The sequence below is a fragment of the Colletotrichum fructicola genome, assembly GCF_000319635.2.
Source record: "Colletotrichum fructicola Nara gc5 chromosome Unknown KSG_Nara_v1_contig11, whole genome shotgun sequence".
In the NCBI taxonomy this organism is placed as follows: domain Eukaryota; kingdom Fungi; phylum Ascomycota; class Sordariomycetes; order Glomerellales; family Glomerellaceae; genus Colletotrichum; species Colletotrichum fructicola.
In genome coordinates, this window is record NW_027094061.1 from 2054034 (window position 1) to 2070008 (window position 15975).

The 15975-nt window shown below is 49.3% G+C and overlaps 4 protein-coding genes across 4 annotated transcripts; 2 read left to right on the forward strand and 2 right to left on the reverse strand.

Annotated features, from left to right (window-relative positions):
- Positions 1 to 218: 218 nt before the first annotated feature.
- CGGC5_v017101 (uncharacterized protein) lies at positions 219 to 2370 on the reverse strand (the record flags this gene model as incomplete). The annotated part of the gene is made up of 7 exons (XM_066153755.1): positions 219 to 281; positions 343 to 581; positions 1304 to 1796; positions 1859 to 1952; positions 2050 to 2093; positions 2172 to 2265; positions 2322 to 2350. 7 exons carry the CDS (start codon positions 2348 to 2350, stop codon positions 219 to 221), a joined length of 1056 nt encoding a protein of 351 aa, XP_066006855.1.
- A 619-nt stretch (positions 2371 to 2989) lies between these two features.
- CGGC5_v017102 (uncharacterized protein) lies at positions 2990 to 3977 on the forward strand (the record flags this gene model as incomplete). Its single annotated transcript, XM_066153756.1, has 4 exons — positions 2990 to 3334; positions 3392 to 3482; positions 3537 to 3715; positions 3768 to 3977. 4 exons carry the CDS (start codon positions 2990 to 2992, stop codon positions 3975 to 3977), a joined length of 825 nt encoding a protein of 274 aa, XP_066006996.1.
- Positions 3978 to 5266: 1289 nt separating this feature from the next.
- Positions 5267 to 6489, reverse strand: cdk2 (Cyclin-dependent kinase 2; the record flags this gene model as incomplete). Its single annotated transcript, XM_066153757.1, has 5 exons — positions 5267 to 5288; positions 5358 to 5500; positions 5548 to 5683; positions 5734 to 5948; positions 6016 to 6489. The coding sequence occupies 5 exons, from the start codon at positions 6487 to 6489 to the stop codon at positions 5267 to 5269; spliced, it is 990 nt and encodes a 329-aa protein (XP_066006853.1).
- Positions 6490 to 14541: 8052 nt separating this feature from the next.
- Positions 14542 to 15776, forward strand: CGGC5_v017104 (uncharacterized protein; the record flags this gene model as incomplete). The annotated part of the gene is made up of 8 exons (XM_066153758.1): positions 14542 to 14694; positions 14744 to 14937; positions 15026 to 15062; positions 15170 to 15240; positions 15300 to 15377; positions 15438 to 15488; positions 15541 to 15620; positions 15721 to 15776. The coding sequence occupies 8 exons, from the start codon at positions 14542 to 14544 to the stop codon at positions 15774 to 15776; spliced, it is 720 nt and encodes a 239-aa protein (XP_066006785.1).
- Positions 15777 to 15975: the final 199 nt, after the last annotated feature.

Here is a 15975-nt window from a genome sequence, read left to right on the forward strand (position 1 = left end):
ATAGGATGGGCGATCCCACCCTCCTCTACCGTGCCTATGGCATACACAATGAAGACCTTGTCGGTAGGGCTGGGCATTTTTCCGTACGAATTTTCTTTGTGTGAAGTTGCACGGTTTGCCGCTGCTAAGTAGGTTGCGAATAGACGCTTTCTGCGATGCTGTGTATTTCGCGCACGGCAGGCGAGGGTGCAAGCGGCGTTCTTGATCCAGCTTGGGCCTTAGCGGTAGGTTCCAATGGGCCGTAGTAGGGTCCTCGCTCGGTCTTTGCCGCGAACCGCTCGCTTTGGGCGTCTTAGCAAGAAACCTGTCGAGTCCTAAATCGTGTAAAGTCGGCAGAGATACCTTAGGCTTCCCGCTGGTATACTGCGGTTGGTCTCTTCCCAAAGGGACAAGCTGTGGCGATAGGATGGGAGGCAGGTTACGTCTCAAGAATATACAGCAGGCGAGCGACGTTTCTGACTGCATACGATTGCCTGTGGATCCTTCCTCTCGGCCAGTGCCGTCGAGGGTTGTGTGGTGACCTTGGGGAGGGACTCCACGAGCGTGCAGGGCCGCAATATCCCCAGTGCGGCTTTCGCCATCTATGACCGCCAACATAGCAAAACTAATGAAAAGAGGTAAAGGACTCGGCAACTATATTGAGCGATAGAATCGGAGGTCAGCTTATGGCCTGATGCCGTAAAATAATATATGGATAGATGCTGCTCTTCACTAATTCTTCGCAATGTTACCAACACCATCTTTCCTCCTTCGTTGACGAGGGCCGGCCCCATGAGCCAACGTTGAAAGGCCAATACTGGTTAGTTAGCTAGGTCGGGCCTCATTCATCACCGAGGCCCACCTTCCCGGTTGGCTCCGCTGCGGTTCGTCCCCTAATAATACAAACCAATACATCATTTCACTCCACGCGCACGTTTGTCAGTCGCCAGGTAACAACGGGGAAGCTTCCGGCAAGACTGTGGAAAGTATCTCTGACGTATATCTTTTATAACTAACTACTAATAGACTAATCCCATGATCAGCAACCCCGTCGCTCACAAACATATACACTGGAGAATGGCCCACATGCACGTCCAAGCGACCGCACCCACCGAAAGCCATTGAGCAATACCCGGCTGGAGCGTTACGTTCGCGCCAAAAACGGATAACGCCTTACCGGCCAGCGGCGGAAGAGAGAAACAGATAGCCATGCAAGCCACGGCAGCACACCCCACAATGCAGAGAAGAGCAACCGTCAAGATGCGAGGAATACACAGCAGTAATAGACCCTGCGGGAGGGTAATCGATATTACGACGGCCGTACATGTGCCGACTAGGACAAACGACAAAAGCCAGTATGGGGCAATGCCCACCCTGCTGAGCGCGTTGAGATCCGCGCTGTCCATTTCCAACAGCACGTCCTCCGGCAAACCGGGCACAACCAGCCGGGCCGCCTGCCACAGATCCTCCAGCACTGTGATCCGGAACGTCTGCGACATACTCAGCTCTCCGTACGGCACGAACTCGGTCGTGTCGTTTGGGTACCCTAGCTGCCAGACGCCCCGGGTTTGGAGACAGAAGTAGACGGGAACGGCATCGCTCCACCCGTTCAGCCCATCCATAAGCTCCGCGGCGCCCGTGCTGATGGCGTTATCCACCGACGCGACCACAGTGGCCACGTGTGCCCCAGCTTTAGTGGCGATGGATTTCAGGGGATCGGGAATATCGTCGGGAATAGTCAGCCGTCGCCGGCTTGGCTCTCTATTAAAGACATCAAATGCGTCGCTCACGTTCTTCACCAGGTTTGTTGTCGTCACCTGCTGACATGTTAGACAGGCCGAGGCGGCGCCCAAGAGCTTTGGTTGGCAAGGGTCCTCACGTTCAATAAGGAGCAATGCTGATCAGTATCCCAGCCAGGCGTAACGTAGAAGAGGAACAGAAGTAGGGAGCACACCCACACAGTGACGTTTAGGCTGTTTAGCCAGCGCATGTTCACGGTCTTTATTGTTGATTTTCGCATCTATATATAGTTCAGGATAAAGTCATCCGCACGCGCGTGACTCAGTTAACTCTAAGAGGGGCAGTGTGTTGGGTGTCTCGGTTTTCCTTGCCTTCTAGAACGCGCTCAGCGATTGATATATAAGTATGAGGCGGACTACCGCACAAGTGTGTCAAGACGCCCTCTCAAGTACCTCAATAGTTTCCTGCGGGTGTCCTTGTCGGGCGTCGGCTCGCTCGCCGTCAACTGCTCGCACACCAGGCATTTCGCGTGTCGATTGTACGTGCCTAGGTAGACTGTATGAGATGATTTGCCTTATTTTGAAGATTGGCATCCAACTTACAGTACCCACAGATAAGGCTCTGACAACATGATAGCGTCAGAGCAAACATGGCACGTTGGGAGCATAGCGAGCAGCGTAGGTCGACCGGGGTCGGAACCGGGCTTGATTCATTCATAGTGATAAAGCACGGTAAGAAGAGTAAGTGAATACGAATGAAATTGTCAGCATTGACCCGGTTATAAGGCAATGGAACGGGCGGCTCGATCTATTAATTTTCTACGATCGACTCTTGAGGTAGTGGCTGTTAGCTTCTCGTTATACATATGTCACATAACGGCAACCTTAGGTCACTCCTGATCTAAAGGCATATACGCTTGCTGCCCCATAGTTCGCATCAATGTTTGTCACGACTGTCATGAGTCTTTCCAGTCAATCCTATTCACTCTCGCTATTATCATACATATTCTCCTTTATTAAGCTGGAAACCTGTATGAAGAGCAATGAGGTGGTCACGAGAACTATGATGACAGAATACAGTAGCGTAAGAATGAAAGAAGCTGTCTCTCAAAGTCCCTCAATAGAATTTCACAACACACCTTTGCATATATGATATATCGCGCAGCGTTCCTTTCCATATGGCTCTTTCAGTATAGCTCTCATTAGTGAGCAGTGCACATTTCTGCCCCATTGTCCAGCATCATTCTGGTCAAGCCATATTTGCACCTCAAATGCAAATAAAGACAACCACCCGAGTACCTCTAGGTGTGTCGAAGCGCCTTGTGTTGATTCACGTAGAGCACCGCGTCGAACATGAGTATGAGAAACTCACGGAGCGCTCTGTTGATGAGCCTTGCCTGGTTCGACACCGTCGCAGCAAGGAACTCGCGGTTTGCCGGTTGACGTGGCTGCAAGGCGTTGATGGGATTGGACGCATTGCCCACAGGAATGTCGCCGCAATACACAGCATCTTCCAGCAATCCCGGGTCGCTTTCCTCATACACGAACAGCTCGAGGTCGGCCTGCAAGAGCTTGCGATGATAACTGAGATCCATATCGCTTCCGCCTTGTCGCAGGTGAGCAGATCGAGTGGCCATCCTCGGCTTTACGGGCGGTACTGAGCTGTGTGCTAGGTCGTTGACGCCATTCACCATCTGGTGGCTGAGAAGATCCGGTTCCCCATAGAGTCTATCCGCGTCTCGCGTTGTGGCGTTGTTAAGATAGGTGCTTTGCGACGAGTTTCATCGAGTTTCTAGAAGTTGTGTCTAAAGCGCACAGTGCTGAACATTTGTTTTCAACCGGCCGTCGATGTCGTAGCCGATGCCGAGCAATATTGGTCTAGAGTATACGGCAATATTATTCGTTCCATCCGGTCACAGCTACAGCGGCTGCCCCTCAGTTTCGTTGCGCGAGAATTCCTACTGACACACCATGAGGAGACGCTGCCCGACAGACAGGTACGCTATGTTGACCGACTGTTACTTCGGATTCCACTGACAGAACCGTCAGCATCGGTTTTTGAAAAGATCTAACGGGCCTAACGGCCTGCTCGCCCTGATTGCGCAAACGTTAGATGCAAAGGAGGTCGCCATGATCGACCGGACGCCAGATGACCCGGTGCCCTGTGATTTAGTCACTAGAATGTACGGTAGAACGCGTCGGGAGCAGCCATCTGTTATGCAAAGAAATAACGAGGAAAGCGTGGACGTCCGCTATTAGACTACAAGACAGCAATTAGCGAAAAGATGCCGTCTTCGAGAAACACGTCCCATATCGGTGATCTCAGTTCCGTGACAGCCATGCTCGTTTCTACAGGGTTCCTCAGACCCGGAAATACATGCTGAAAACATCCTTCCCATTGGCGCATAACCTCCTTGCAGGTCCATTGCAGCTGGCTTATCGCAAGACAACCTGGCTCGTTCGTTCCGACCATGTATGTCAAGTGCTCTCGGCATGCTGTTGCGCACAACTGCCATTTCTCTATAAATGAGACGATGCCATCCTTCTCCGGGATGTATGGTAGGGCCGGTAAAGGCAACTTGACAACATCTGTCTCGTTGTTGTTCCCAATATGTGATGTTTCTGGCTTCTTGTGTTTTGCCCGCCAAGATCCAGGTTGCGACCCGGAGAATAACGACGAGTATCTGGACAGGCGGATTTTGGGTATGGGAAAGTCCATGTCGATTGCCTCTGTACGTGGGACGCTTCTAGAAAGGCTGCTTGCTTGATAGAATCCAGACACGCCAACGTAGTACGCAAGAACAAATGTGAACGAGATGTGACTATGGGAAAATTAAAAGTGCCTCAACGCGGAAGGCGGCCTTAAGTTCTGAATACGCTGACTGATTCCCCTGTCAGGTGAAAGGTGCTGCTTGGCAGTGACCATCGCACGCACCCGGAACGACCATACGTTTCCGTAAGGTGTGCAGCGGGTGCGATGACATAAGAGCGTTCAGAAGGCGACAGTATGGACTAGGGAATTTCATTCGTTCAGCAGCGGCGGAGTATAACATGCCGCATTTTCCCATTACGAAGTCTAACAGCTACTGACCTAACCACTTTAGTTCTACTAAGACAAGTAAAGGCCGCCGCCTGTACATCCAACTCAAGGTGATCACGAGAAATGAATTCATGGAATGACTCGGAATGTCTCTCATATCGCTACCGCATGAGACCATGTGCCCCATTTCGTGAAGGTCGCAATGAGGCTAGATTCTCTAGGTTTATTCCAATTAATGGGAAACAGTGAGCCGCGATCCTAGACTGATCATGAGGTTATTAGAGCTCGTGCCGCTCGGGGTTCATCCATAAATCCTGTCTCCTCTGTAGTTGTTGGTTGTTGATAGGGGCACGAGAATGCCGCACAACGGGCCGCAGTCCACACCTCTAGTCCAAAGCTGAGTTATGATCCGTCGCTCTGTCTCCCCGGGGCCTACATTGGGTTGGTTGCCGTGTGAACGACACGCGGGACTTGAAAGGCAACGTCCGTCGTCTCTTCATCCGACCGCTCACCCAGAAAAGAACTCCCGCCTGCACCCCAGTGTCACTCAGTGGCTATTCTGAAGTGAATCAGGGCATGAATCGCCAGAAAGCTCTCACTCATTTAGCAGCTCCGGATGATATGCTTCAGATCCACCGTGTTTTTGGCTAGTGGGGTGCAGGAGTGGCTTGTAATACAACTCCAGCACTTCTTCGGCCGTTCGAGCCGTCCAGCGAGATTGAGGTCTGGGAATTAGGAGGCGCTGCGCCAAGTCAGCAACCGCCTCAATAGTGAAATAAGAAAACAAACCCTAGTTATAGCAAGAAGCGGACTGGACAAAGGAAGTGGAGTAAAGGCCTCCGGCATTTCTGTATCCGTAACACAAAATTGTACGGCTGTATTGCGGTCCACTGCGTGGCCGTCAACACATGGAAACTGGAACTTTCTTTCCCCTGTTAGATCTAAGGCCTTATATCAAGATTCCCTGACACATACCTCATAATAGCACATAGCAGGCGATTGGAATTGTTGCGAGGGGGCCAGCACGACCTGGCTGGGCGAAACTCCTCGCCTTGACGAACCACTAGTTCCCGGATAATGCAGCCAGCAGACCAAAGGTCAATTTCTGAGCCGTACCGAATGCTGTTATCCTGCGATTCAAACGCATCTGCCACCAATAGTTCTGGAGCCCGGTAGTATAACGTGCATACCTACCAAGGTGTTACACTGTGAGAAAGCACCACGAGGGACTAACTGTAGGAGGGTCTATAGACTTACCAGTGGAGTTCTCGGCTCAGAGCCACTAGCGCAGTAAGACAGACCAAAGTCGCAGATCTTCACGCAGTCGCCCTCAGAAACCAAGATGTTGTCGGGCTTAAGATCGCGGTGGACGATCCCAATGTCGTGTAGAAAGCGTAGACCCAGCAGAATCTGATCGGAATACGAAACCACAAGGGAGAAGCCAGGCGAGGAACGCTGTAGACGCTGTCTCAGGGTTTCTCTTACGAACGGCAAGTCTATAATAAGCTCGTTTTGGGTGTACTGGACGGCGAGGAGATGGATGCAGTTTTTGCGGGCTTCAGGAGGATAATTCCGGATTCGTCGGAGGCAGCCGATTTCCCTGAGACTCTCCGGCGATAGCCCGCCGGATCCCGAAAGAGGCATATGTTTCCGCGCGACAGGCTGACCCTTCACCTTGTAAACAATGCCATAGGAGCCGGACCCCAGCCTCGTAATAGAGTTGGGTTCCATTCTCAGCCGACGAGTTGTGCTCGATTAATCCGTTCGATCTGGCTGTAGTGCGCATATATATAAAGACACGCCGCGGTGCTGCTAAGATTTTAGGGCAATTAAAAATAGAGTGAAATAATACAATTTAGAAAACACTACGTGTTGCTATTCCACGTACTTAAACTCTCATATAAGTAGTTTAGATGTTAATGAATGACTAGTTTGTCTTTTCGCCCCATTTAGTAACAATAAGTCATTACTATTCAACCAAACAGCATGGATCTCCTCATCAACGGTACCACTGGCCATACAGAGGCTCAAATCGACCTAAGCTTCCGTCGCAATCCCAAAGTTCAACGTAGTCACTCTCAACCTCGGTTCTGAGAATGCCCACGTCGCTCACTGCAGAGTTTCTATGCCGCTTGTGAGCTGATACCATGCAAGGTCGCCGAGACACTATCTCCCAGTCGTTGGTTTCTATAGGCACATCCAAAATTGCGGCAACTCCTACAATGCCTTCATACAGTTCAATACCCCATATCTGTAGAAGCTCGTCTTGATGGTCGACATATGTCCTTGACGTGGCATGGGGACCTTCCGCAATTGAGGAAGAGAGCTGCAGGGCTCTGACATCGGCTAGCCAGCGAGATAAGGCCTGCACTTCCTTTAGAGCAATATGGGCAAGTTCTGGTTCTGTATTGGAGCCCATACAAAGCAGTAGGACGTCTTTTGATCTTTCTAAAGATTCACGAAGGCTGGGAAGTGCAGCTTTTGAGTCTTCATTAAGCGACACGATCAAACCAGCAATCTCGAGATCAAGAGAAGACATCCTTTTGGCGCAACAACGATAACGATCCGACAGCAAGTCAAAGTTGAGCTCTCTTCAGACAGTATATACAAGTCAAAAAGAGGCCTCCTACTTTTCTACTCATAAGAGTATTGGTATCGCTGACTCAATACTCTTTGTCAATACCATATGTAACTCCCTAGTGACGGCATTGACGGTATTTATAAACAGGTAAGACACATAATAGAACGTAAATTGGATACGCTCTATAGTTGCGACATTTAAATACAAGCGTTATATCTCCTTAATCTTCATCATCCGCGCGAGTCAACACAGTCTACCTACTACTAATTACATCATAGTACCGCTGACCAAACAATACGCAAACCTTTCTTGACCAATTAATACTGCTCGTCTTTGCTTGGCTGAGGCTGTAGGTGCTTCGCCCTATAAAGCGAAAGTTGCAGGTAAGTACTTAAAGGCGTGGGAATCAACTGTCTCTGTTAAGTAAAATGGCTGTGCGTTCTCTGCTCATTATATTGTCCGTAATCATACTGTTGAGCATTGCAGACTGTGTGATACGCTACGTGCTTCCCTTGTTTAAGTTCTGGGCTTTTGTAGCCGTGATTATGGCGGCGTGGGAAGGCTCTAGCTTGGTGGCGGTGAGATCCGCCTTGGCACAGCCGTTGATGAAGTATTTCACCGATGCTGTGCAGTTACAGGTCACACAACGCGCTCTTCAAAGCTTTTCGAATGCCCTTAATATGTGGTTTAACGAGGTATGGAGACGAGACACTGAAAACAGCACGCAGGAAAGTCAATTATCTTCAGAGCTCTCGCGACCCAATGAACACAAAACGGATTAAATAGGAAGATAATATATCTTATTAGTCATCTCGCACAATTAGATTCGGGCCACTAAATTATTGGCATGTCTAATGAAGGAGTTTCAACTATATCGAATCTATATCACTATATTAGTTTACTAATTCTCAAACAAATTGCTATAACGCGGTTGATAAGCTATGAGACACAAAACCGCAATGACGCCCTCTCTACGCGGTTGAACACTTTTCTTCCACAACACAATATGTTAAGACTAAATAATGAAGCCAAATTGCAGCTGGCTCTTGAAGCTAATTGAAACACCCTAAATCTCAGCGCTCGGGCAGCTAAGATGTACTCAGTTAGTCACGCAACTTTAAGCTGCCGAGTGAAGGGCGCTATATCACGACGCGACACCATGCCAAACTCACGGAATCTAACGGCACTTAAAGAATAGAAGCTGGTTGAGTACATTATGGACCTATATTCCCAATCATTTCCTCCCCAGAGTAGTAGTATAGAAGAAATGGCCAATTGACTGCTTGCTGACCGTGACGAGCCCCCAATTGGGAAGCGTTAGGCTTCCAACTTTGTCAAGCAACAACCACACCTCTAGACGCGCTTTTTTCGGAAGTACGACTATAAGAGGGCCCAATACAAAGATCTAGACGCAATCAACGCGTGGGTGGCGAACACCATCGCTCAATACGGCATTAAGGACTTAGAAATCTACAACTTTGATAAGACTGGGTTTACGATGGGTTAGATTGCATCCGGGATGGTCGTCACGAGTGCCGAAAGGCTTTCAAACATGAAATTGATGCATAATGGGTTAGGGTCATTCAGGCCATCAAATCGTCGAGCTACAGCGTTCCACCGTACATCATCGTTGCACGCCAATATCACCTTTCCGCCTGGTATACAGAAACCGGCCTCCTACGCGACTGGGTCATCGCAACGTCTGAAAACGGATGGACAATAAACTAGAGAGGCCTATATTGGCTCCAGCACTTTGATCGGCATACACAACCGCATGCGAGTAGCAGATATCGCCTCCTCATCGTCGATAGTCATAAAAGTCACTATGCAGCCGACTTCAAGATATATTGCAAGGAAAACAACATCATTACACTCTGTATGCCGGCCCATTCGTCTCATCTGCTTCACCGCTTAGACGTTGGGTGTTTTGGGCCCTTAAAGAAGGCGTACGGTCGACAGATTGAGGATAAAATGCGCCGGGGTAATACCCATATTACAAAGGAAGATTTCTTCCCTGCATTTCGCGACGCCTTCACGCAAGCCCTCACGGTCAAAAACATCCAGGGAGGTTTTAGAGGGGCTGGGCTTGTCCCTCTAAGTGCAGAAAGGGTACTTTCGAAGCTTGATGTGAAGCTACACACACCAACACCCCCAGGATCCCTCCCAACAACACCCCCGCGTGGACTTCTCAGACGCCAAACAACCCAACGGAAGCATCTTCTCAGTCTGAACTCATTAAGAGGAGAATCTCCCGCCATCAGAATAGCTCACCAACTTCAATTATTGAAGCTGTAGAGCATCTATCTAAGGGGGCGCGTGGATTTATGCACCAGATTGCCTTATTGAGGTCTGAGGTCCAGATCCTTCGAGAGGAGAATAACCTACTTAGCCGACGCAGGAGGGCTAAGAAAACACGTCTCAGACAGGGAGAAAGGCTTACTATAGCTGAGGCAGAGGACATTCAGTCGCAGAGAGAGGCGACAACTCAGATCGAGGAGGAAACACGTCGGAGTAGTGGTCGTCGGGTAAGGACTGAGACGGGCCAACGGCGATGTGGTGTTTGTGGGAATACTGGTCATAATGCGCGAACTTGTCAATTCACTGAAGAAATGTCTGAAGAATAGGATTCTAAGTAGTTTTATCTGATTTACTTATGTTTATGCTGTGTTTTTCTTAGTAGAGTATTGTAGTTGCGGTTTTGTGTTTCACTCACTTGTCGGTTTCGCTCGCTTATCAACAACGTTATCAGTTTTGCTACTAAGTAATATATTTAGGTAACGTTAGTATTCTATAGCATTAAGTACTAACTATTATTATTATAATTCTATTAAACTATAAGTTTACTAAGAAACTTACTATATGAAAAGAGATAGGTACTCTTTGAGTTCTATCTCAGGCTATTCCATGTTTGCTGTTGGTCTACTTATTACCAAGCGGGATAATTCTATACCCTATCCCCTATAAGGTAATAACATACTTATGCTAGATAACTATGGCCTACCCCCTGCAATCTAAGCCTCTCCACAGAAAGATGTTTAGCATCCAACGTCTACTTGGAGAAGGGAAATTCGGTAGGGTCTACATCGCCCGAGAAAAGTCAACCGGCTTTATTTGCGCATTAAAAATCCTCTCTAAGAAGGCCTTATACGTGCTCCAAGCAGAGGAAAGGGCTTTCTATGAAATCGAATGCCAACAGAGTCTGCGTCATCCTAGTGTCTTACGTCTGTATGGCCACTTCCATGACTCTCAGAACGTCTACTTAGTCTTAGAATACACCTATAAAGGAGATCTATACGACCACATACAAAGCAACGGTCCATTCGACGAGGACGAGTGTGCACAGTACATGGCGCAAATGGCCTTTGCCGTGGACTACCTTCATCGGAAGCACATCATTCATAGGGACATCAAGCCGGAAAACATTCTCATCGGCTTACATAACGAGATCAAGATTGCGGATTTTGGATGTACTGTATATGGTAAGCGTAGAAACACCCTTTGCGGCACGCCCGCATACTTGGCCCCTGAAATGTTTGCGGTTCATATGCATGGTGGGTACTATGATGAAGGAGTGGACATTTGGAGCCTAGGCATTCTTATGTACGAGCTTCTTCTTGGTATTGGAGAGGCGCCACGGCTCGATATCGACCGTATCCGAAGGATGGGCCCAACAGCACTATGTGACATTCACTTAGCTATTCCGACATTCCTCAGTCCGGAAGCCCAGGACTTACTGAAAAAAGTAAGTCTAACTTTCTGATGACATATACTATATCAATACTCCCTAGTATCAGCTACTAGCAATCAAACCAAGCGAAAGGATTTTACTGCGAGATATGCAATCGCACCCTTGGATCCTGAAGCATTGCTTAAAGGACCAACAGCAGGTTGTTGAGCGTCAATGAGCGCGCTAGATTAGCACCATAGGTGTGCAACACCCATCATGGTTTTCTGTTCTATCCTATTCACACGTGATAGCATAAGTGATGGATTGGAAATATTGTGACTAAGCCAATTCATAGTTGCGACACACAGAGACAGCAATATGCTACATTAGGTGATTAAAAACCATGAAGACCAAGAAATTTATATGTAGCAAGGTAACCCATAGACCAGAGACCTAAACCGCTGGGCGCGCGCAACATCCCGTTTCTTCGATTGCCACTCTAGATCTTCGTCCGTCCAATGGTCCCTAGCCCGTAGATCAGCGGCGCCTGCATTTCCGCGGCGGCAGCTTTCTCCTAGGAGAGATGCCTTCATTTCGGCGCCTTGTGATGCGATGAGACGGCTTGACTGAGTGCAACTGGGCACTCATGTTGGCGACTGTCTGGTGCCAGTCGGACATGGCCCTCACTGTAGAGGTAACCAAGACATTTCGCCGTCGAAGGCGGACGTGATTCGGAATGTTGACCAGCAACGAAATCAGTAAGGATACAGCGCCTGCAACGAGTAGTTCTGCCATGGGGGTATGGTTTCCAACCAAGGTAGACATACTTAAATACACACCAAGTCTCCTTACAGAAACAGCGGTGCCATCCCTTGCTAAGGCTTCGGGTGTTATGCTTAGCCACTTGCAGACATTTGTCGAGTGACTGTACACTCCATTAAATTAGGTTTATCACTATTACGGCATATATCTGTCAGATTGCGTCATTGTAGGTACTCTGGTTTGCGGTGTGCAGCCGAGACCAGGGATAGTTGCGCCAGCTGGAGAGCTGGTCAAATTTTGCCAGACCAAGTCGAAACACACGGACTTTCTGGCTGATTTTGTTCATGCAATGCCACAGATGCTTCTCTCCAACCACCTTAATGGGTGCCGCAACTGGGGTTGTGAGTTGAAGCGTGTTCGTTAGGCGACAGAAACAGATGTAGTTGAATTTAACGCAAGTGGGTCTGTTACGTCTGTTACGCCATGATGCAAACGCGTGGGTATTAGCCCTCTCCTATCCCCGCCTGTCTCGGCGTTAATTGGATGTGACAAAGAGCGGAGATATGGTGCCATACCATAGTAACTTTGCGATCCACTTGAGCGCATATTTGGAGATTACTATGTGGAGTTCCTGCGTAACCGGATGTTAACCCGCCATAACCCGGCGTAACCCAAACCGTTCACAACTCCAGCTTCGGCAAATAAAGGCCTACCAGCAATCCACACCCACTGACGTCACCTCTTGGCGTGGACGCAGTAGAGAAACGAGATCGCGGGCTTTCTGACACACTTGAAGACTGTCTGCGGTCAACGTTGGCTTTCGTTTGTTTGTTTGTTTGTTTTTTTTATATTTAACGCCAAGGCGGCAAGGGCGCAGCCGCCCTTGCGGCCGACCTCCCGAAGGATATGTGGCGTGGAGGGCCGTCAGCTTCAGCTATATATACTCTACAGTACAAGCCGTCCCATAACGTCCTCCAAGTCGTACTCAGTAGTCACTACGTGTTCTATCCATCCCTAGTTCCCACTGGTGCCCTAGTTCCGTTATAGTAGTCTGGTCTCCCCTACGAGGTAGACTTTTGTTCGGAGTATAGGTTATGGCCTATCTCTCAGTACTGCGGGCAGATCTTCTGGAAGAAGTTCGTCATACTAACGAAGGCCTGGAAGCCTTCATAGTCAGTGATTAGCCCCTTGAAGTAGCGCTCAAGAGATCCTATAGGTCCTATAGGTTCCTGGCGACCATAAGGGTAGAGGGTAGGCCACTGTTGCCTCCTCACTAAGGTCTTTCGGCAGTAGACCAGATGGTCTACTTCCTTAGCCTCCCCGCAAGAGCAGGTAAGCAATGCTTCTGTATGGTTGAAGCGTTGGTGGTGCTGTTCGAAGTCCCCATGGCCTGATCGGGCTGCCAGGAGATGATGTAGGATTGCCCGTGGTAAGGCTAGTTCAGGGGGGCAGGCAAGGGTAGCCTTGAGCCCTAGTTGCATATAGCGAGGGGCCGCCTCTTGCCTCCACCATTTCCTATACTGGTGTCGTTTGCGCTCTTGAGCAAGCCGCTTGATCCCTGCTAGGGTAGCTAGTAGGCCTCTGGGGACTGGTAGCGTTGTGCCCTCCTTAGCTAGGCTGTCAGCCTCTTCGTTTCCTTTTGTCCCTTGGTGCCCTGGGGACCAGTGGGTTTGTATTTCGTGTATCCTGGCTGCTGCCTGGATCTCTAGGAAGGCAGCTTCTGAGGATTCTGGGGCCCTACCTCGGATCCCCTGAATAACGCTGGTGTTGTCGATGCAGATATGTATAGGCTGGCCTTGGGAAGTAAGGAGGGCCCTTCGGAGCCCTGCCCTCGCCCCCTCTGCCTCGCCGTCGAACACTTCCGCAATGCCGAGGCAGCCGCAGCCTTGGGCTATCCGTCGACTACTGCGGTAGATGACAAAGCCGAAACCCGTAGCCCCGTTAGGGCCTTTAGAGCCGTCTGAGTAGATGATCGTATGGTTACCTGGCACAGTCTTAAGCCAGTCTTGAAACGCTTTAGCTGCTTTCTCCTTGCTTCGCCCAGCTGTAGGGTCTTGTAGTCCTGAGAGGTGCTGTGGCTGTAGGAGTAACGGCCTTGGGCACCTAGGTAGGAGGGCTGCTGTTCTTTGTAGACTTGTTTGCTGCCGCCCTGGCTGTGAAAGCCTAGGGACTAAAGGGTGCTGTTGGTCAACCTTCTGTAGGCGTGTCGCAAAGCGTAGGCGTGCCCCTTCGAGGGCTACTTTTGCTGTTGGCAGGCCACAACGTTGGCTTTCATGATGAGGCAGTATCCTAACTTGTCGCTATGTATATGTAAGACTATACAACTCAATTTAAGAGTGTTATTGATATCGGTGGGTATCATAAATTTGTAGCAAAACATGGTTTCATCGAGATGGCCCTAACTTTGACCTTTCTAAAGGATGCTATCTAGGACTATTACAAACTTTGCTACCCATTCTAACTATATAGGCCGTTAGCATAATGAACGCACGCCTATAGTAGATGTAACCAAACATATACTAGCATGGGTCAGAGGTAATTTCAATACATATATTTTACCGCTGTTTAGGTAGATGTAAGAGCTGCACAAAGCGCAAGCCACGCAATAAACCGAATGGATAACCAAATATATTGCAGCCGTTAGCGAACATAACAAGGGGTAGTCTGCAAATGTCTACCCGATCTCTGCTATTTCAATCCCGAAGACCGCCCATCACTCCAGCAGTCCTTCGATGGATTGTCTCCCTCTTACTTGCCTAGCCACAGCAATACCATGCCTGCGGTGCAAAGTCGAGGGCCTGAGCTCATAGTGATCCAGTCTGTCTGCGTTGTCGCGACCTGGGTTGCGACGGGCCTACGAGCATATGTCAAGTGTGCTCTTACCCGTGACCACACGATCGACGACGGTGTCATGTATCTGTCAACTGTGAGTATCTACATCTGATCAGCGGCGCAACTGACGTTGACTAATGTAGATGCTCTACTCCGCATACGCTGCTGCGGCACTCATCGGCATTGTCCAGGGCGGCATAGGCAGGCATACCTCCGACCTAGACTCGGCCAGCATCGTAATTGCCTTGCAAGTTTGGTACACATGCGAGATCCTCTTCGCCTTCATTTCGGCTATAATCCGGACGTCTATATGTCTATTCATGCTGCGCGTGTTCAAGTACGGTCTGCCCAGGGCCATACTTCGGGCGACTATAGCGGTGGTATGGACCTCATCCACCGTTTATCTACTTATCATTGTATTCCAGTGCAATCCGCCCAGGTACTACTGGGCCCAGTTCGAGGGTACTTCGGGAAGTTGCCGCCCGGCCAGCCTGGTGCCCAATGCAACAATCGTCCACAGTGTCATTGCTGCCGTTAGCGATTGGGTCATCGGCATCCTTCCGCTCCAGATGCTGTGGAAGCTGCAGAAGCCGCGGGCGGAGAAGCTGCCGCTTATCTTCTTTTTTGGTGTGGGTGTGGTGTACGTTCGCTCCTATACATGAAATAAGGAGTTAGCGCTGATAACGAAAAAAATTACAGGGCAGGTATGATCATGATTGTCAGAATTCCTTATTTAAAGGTCCTGGAGATATCAGCAGATTTCCTCTACCAGACGGTGTGAGTGATTCTTACAAGGAGCCGTGTTTTACGCAATATGCTGACCTATGTTGCCTTTAGTGACGTTGCGCTCTTGTCCCTCGTGGAACCATCAATTGGTATTGTCGCTGGGTGCATTGCCACACTTCGGCCTCTAAACTGTGGCTGGATATCAAAACCAAAGGCTCACAGCAGGTCGTCTCAAGGAGCGTCCAGAGTACCGCACGGGGCCATCCGGATTCAGCGCGAAGTGCTGGTTTCAAGGTCAGAGCCGTTTCCCTTAAGCGATCTCAGTCAACAACAGAAGTCGATGCAACGTTCTATCATGGCAGATGGATTGAGCTATCCGTAACAAGCTTACAAGCCATTTTAGTTGTGTTCTGGTACTGTAGTCAACTTAATGTAGCTATTCCTTCTTAAATTCTACGGGCTATCTTAGTTATAATTCAAGTCTGTGAGACTTCTAAAAGCTCGGAGTGGGCATAGAAGCATAGTTTTGTGACAAATCTATTATACACCTTCAATTTACGTTTCATATTAAGTTGTCACCTGTAACGGGCTAGAGCCCGGCCGAGATCTCCGGCTTTGCCGGAGCAGCTACCGAGATCCGGCTCCGCCG